Genomic DNA, 5,229 nt, shown 5'->3' with positions numbered 1-5,229 from the left:
GGCAAACGACTTCTTCATTTGAAGTCATACGGAGGCTTCATAACTTGTCTATTCTCGTAATTTTTTTCGAATTTTCCTATTTCATAATTTATGGACCAAACTTACCTAGATATGTAAAAAAAACCTTATTACGAAATTGTCATCATGCTAACATTTTATAGTAGTTCTAGGTATAACCATTATAGAAAGTCATCATAGAATGATATTTTTGCATCAGTGTAGTAACAAGAAGAGTTAGAAATGTTATGATATTTTTGCATTAGTGTAGTAACAAATAGAGTTAGAAATGTTATGATTTAAAAGTACATAACTTTGTGTTGTTGGTTTTTCACTTTAAGTTGCTATGGTCAATTGGAATCATAATAGTAAATGTTTAAAATCCATGACATTGTATTAATTGGTAATTTTTAAATTTGACGAAAATCTTGTAATTTGTTTGGATTTGCGATATTCTTGAAATGATTAAGCTAAGTTTCATATTCTACATAGTTTCCTCAACTAATATAATTCCAAGAGGATGAGATTCATTTTCCAAGAAACATTTATCTCATATAAGACATTTGGTACCATTTTTAATTCAAAACCTTAAAATAATAGATTTATGAGTTTTTTCTTTTATATGATATTTAAAGTTTTGCCATTTTTATTCAATGTAAACCTTTGACTGGTTCTTAGATTATTTTTAACATTTTTAATCATTAATACATTTATTTTATGACATTATAGACATATCATTAACTTTGTACGTTAAAAGGTAAATGATATTTTTTGAATAAAAAAACTCATTACTAATTAACAATAGATTTGTTATAAGTAAAACGAGTGAATAGTAATTTTAAATTTTAACTTGATAAAGAAAAATTAGGAGCTCCATACTTGATGTAAATCGGTTTGTTATAGTCTTCAAATATGTTTTTTTCACTAAAGTTTCAAAAAAGTCTTCAAATGGATTGGTTTGTTCCATTCCAAAAGTCTTCTACTTGTTTCTCTTAAACATAAATTCTAAAACAATTTATTCCTTAGATGCTTTATTGTGACACACTAATAGGAGTAAAATTGTAGAATTGGAAGTCCTTACACAAAATATATAAGGCACTTATTGAAGGAATGGAACAGAAAGAAACAATGAGACACACTTGATCACTATAAGTTACATAATAGAACAAATAGTATTTTTGGTTTTTCATAACACATGTTTTGTCTTTGTCTCACCAAGAGAAGCCTCTTATGTTGGAACAATCGGTACCGTTATAGAGTCGCGCAGCGGAATAAAATACTTAGAAAGCGTGTTACGGTCACAAATCAAGTTTAATGGTCCGTTTTAGAAAAACAATTTTCTTAGAGAAAATTTATCAAACAGTTGATATGCGTAAAAGATAAAAAGTGTAGGGAATAGAAAATCACACAAGCAATTTTTATCCTGGTTCGATTCAAAAGAATCTACGTCCAGTCGTTAATCACTATAAATAGTGATTAACCTTTTTCACTAAAAAGTTATTTAACAGATTACAAGAAATAGTGAATAAAGCAGATAAATAAACCTTCCTTCGACGAACGAACCGGAAGAAGAACACTCTGCCAACTCGAAGAGAACCGCTCCGACTATCGACAAACGAAACACGAGCTTCTCCTATTCACGAGACCAGGCAGAGCACCTTGCTAACTCGAAGAGAGCTTGCTCCGACTATCGACACACGACACGCGAGCCTCTCCTGTTCACGAGACCAAGCAAGGGAACTTGAACTATAGCTTCTGAGAACTTCCTCTAACAAACAGTATTCTGCAAGAGCTTCTGTTCAACAACGTTACCTTCTGATTTCTCCAAATCAAAATATATAGCCAAGTACACTGAATGCCAAAGGACAGCTCCCAACTGCCATGAATAATCGATTATTGTAAGTGATAATCGATTATTCAAGTCCGTTACAGGTTTTCAAAGATGTGATAATCGATTATATGAAGTGATAATCGATTATTCAAGTATGACTTGTGATAATCGATTATTGCTTAATCATAATCGATTATTGCAAGTTAAAAATGCAAGTTTTACAAGGTTTACAAGAATTTCCTACTACATTTAATTTCTACAACTTGCTTTTAACTAATTATAATATCTTCTTCAACTAAAACTTCTTGTAGCATCATCAAAACAAATTTCTTCAAGATTTACCAATACTCCTTATTGGTAACAATCTCCCCCTTTTTGATGATGATCAAAAATTCAAATTTTAAAAGCAAGTTTGGCTTACCTGCGAAACATACAAGCTAAAATAAGGTTACCAATACCTCTAATAATTTATACTTCTCCCCTTGTATTATTCTTCTCCCCCTTTTTGATCAGAAGCAAAAAGATCGGATGTTAAAGGCTCCCCCTAAATATGATCTCCCCCTCAATTAATCAAAAGATGCATTTCAAAACATAAATAAAATTGAAATTTCATAACATGAAAGAGCATAATACCTCATATATCTTCCCCTGAATGTAATAATCCCCTTTTAGAAACAGACTCCAAAAAAAATAAAAAAAATATAAAAAAAGTTTTTTTTTTTTTTTTTTACGCTGTGACTTAAGATAATCGATTATTACTTTAAATAATCGATTATGTGCGAGCCAAATTGTCAAAATCCAAATTTTTGAGGACGAGATAATCGATTATTACCCTTGATAATCGATTATTTACGTTAATTTCTGAAAAACACGAATTTGGGCCAAATTTTCAACTTAAGACACATCTAACATTCACAAATTATTTCAAAGCTCTTAAAAAATACCAGGATACCATAGAGTCGTCTTTTCGTTTTGAAAAATTAACCTGCAAAGCAAAACAATAGAGTTTTGGTCCCCATAATCTCATTTGGGTCCTTTGAGGTTAGAGACAATTTACTTTATAACAGGAATCCAAGCATATTTTCCATTTGGAACATCAAAATGTTTAATTCTACATTTGTTAGAAGTGTGCCCCTTTTTCATACAATAAAAGCATGTGACAACATTTGGATTTCTATCAGACACAGTTCCTTTTTCAACCTATACCCTACGGGTTCTTTTAATTTGGTTCTTACTTTTAAAAACACTTTTGTTTTTATAAACCTTTCTAACAGTTATAGGCATTTCAACATTATTATTTCCAGTTGCAACTTCAAGAAGATTTTCAAGAATATCAATATCAAGCATATGATTCTTACATGAAAGACATTCAACAGGATTTTCAACATTTGAAGACTCTTTCATTTCCAAGTTGCAAATTTTATTTCTCAAACTTACTTCCTCATCTAATGCCTTCTCATATTTAATTCGCAATTCTTTAAATTCCTTTTTCAAATTTTTATGAGCAACATTCAATTTTTCAGATTCATCAAGCAATTCAAGAAAAGCTTTTTGCAAATCAAATTCACTAGATTCAGAATTAGAACAACTTACTTGGCTTGCAGTGTCATCAACATTAGCTGTCAAACATAAGTTTACTTCTTCAACAGAATCACTTGAACTAGAGGTGGTTGATGCATTATCCTCCGACGCAACGTGAACCTTTTTCTTCTTGTGAATTTTCTTTTCTTTTCTTTCTTTACTTCTTTTGTTGCTTGAACAATAAGCTTTCACATGGCCTCTTTCACCACATCCATAACATCTCAAGCTTGAAGAGGAACCTTGATAGTCCTTCTTTTCCTTCAATATTTTGCTTTCAGATGATTTATCATTGGCCATCAAGCATAGATTTTCTTGCTCATTAGAATCGCTTGAGCTTGAGGAGTTTGATGTAGAGCATGAATTCAAACAAGTCAACTTAGCCACATTCGATACTTCATCATGACTGACTCTTAAAAATTCCCACATTTCCTGAGCACTTTTATAAACAGATACTTTGAAGAAATCATCAAGGGTTAGTGCAGATAAAATTATGTTCCTAGCCCTAACATCATATTGTGCTATTCTATTTTCATCCATAGTCCACTGTAAAAATGGTTTTTCTACCTGCATATCATTTACAAAAATAGTGGGAACAATTGGTCCATTTATAACAACTTCCCAAATACCCCTGTCAATAGACTCCAAAAATATTTGCATTCTAATTTTCCAAAACGCATAATTTTCCCCCGTAAACAAAGGAGGTCTGTTAATGGAAGCACCCTCAGCATATACATGGTTTTGATTGTGACCAGCCATTTTCACAAATTTTGAAAAACTATCAAAGCAAGCTCTGATACCAATTGTTGGAACAATCGGTACCGTTATAGAGTCGCGCAGCGGAATAAAATACTTAGAAAGCGTGTTACGGTCACAAATCAAGTTTAATGGTCCGTTTTAGAAAAACAATTTTCTTAGAGAAAATTTATCAAACAGTTGATATGCGTAAAAGATAAAAAGTGTAGGGAATAGAAAATCACACAAGCAATTTTTATCCTGGTTCGATTCAAAAGAATCTACGTCCAGTCGTTAATCACTATAAATAGTGATTAACCTTTTTCACTAAAAAGTTATTTAACAGATTACAAGAAATAGTGAATAAAGCAGATAAATAAACCTTCCTTCGACGAACGAACCGGAAGAAGAACACTCTGCCAACTCGAAGAGAACCGCTCCGACTATCGACAAACGAAACACGAGCTTCTCCTATTCACGAGACCAGGCAGAGCACCTTGCTAACTCGAAGAGAGCTTGCTCCGACTATCGACACACGACACGCGAGCCTCTCCTGTTCACGAGACCAAGCAAGGGAACTTGAACTATAGCTTCTGAGAACTTCCTCTAACAAACAGTATTCTGCAAGAGCTTCTGTTCAACAACGTTACCTTCTGATTTCTCCAAATCAAAATATAGAGCCAAGTACACTGAATGCCAAAGGACAGCTCCCAACTGCCATGAATAATCGATTATTGTAAGTGATAATCGATTATTCAAGTCCGTTACAGGTTTTCAAAGATGTGATAATCGATTATATGAAGTGATAATCGATTATTCAAGTATGACTTGTGATAATCGATTATTGCTTAATCATAATCGATTATTGCAAGTTAAAAATGCAAGTTTTACAAGGTTTACAAGAATTTCCTACTACATTTAATTTCTACAACTTGCTTTTAACTAATTATAATATCTTCTTCAACTAAAACTTCTTGTAGCATCATCAAAACAAATTTCTTCAAGATTTACCAATACTCCTTATTGGTAACATCTTACACAACAAACAAGGTAACAAACGTACGTTAAATTTCTTTAGGACACCAAGC

At 32.1% G+C, this 5,229-nt stretch overlaps 1 protein-coding gene across 1 annotated transcript; it reads right to left on the bottom strand.

The window, feature by feature from the left end:
* Positions 1 to 1,246: 1,246 nt before the first annotated feature.
* Positions 1,247 to 5,088, bottom strand: LOC148192445 (uncharacterized). Its single transcript, XM_088099083.1, has 3 exons — positions 3,422 to 5,088; positions 2,773 to 2,813; positions 1,247 to 2,249 (listed from the first exon to the last, which is right to left on the bottom strand). Exons 1-3 carry the CDS (start codon positions 4,163 to 4,165, stop codon positions 2,246 to 2,248), a joined length of 789 nt encoding a protein of 262 aa, XP_087955209.1. The 5' UTR covers positions 4,166 to 5,088; the 3' UTR covers positions 1,247 to 2,245.
* Positions 5,089 to 5,229: the final 141 nt, after the last annotated feature.

The sequence above is a fragment of the Vigna umbellata genome, chromosome 9, assembly GCF_029865625.1.
Source record: "Vigna umbellata cultivar VRB3 chromosome 9, Vumbellata_1.0, whole genome shotgun sequence".
In the NCBI taxonomy this organism is placed as follows: domain Eukaryota; kingdom Viridiplantae; phylum Streptophyta; class Magnoliopsida; order Fabales; family Fabaceae; genus Vigna; species Vigna umbellata.
Note: the sequence above shows the minus strand (reverse complement) of the source record. Positions and strands in the feature narration are given on the sequence as shown.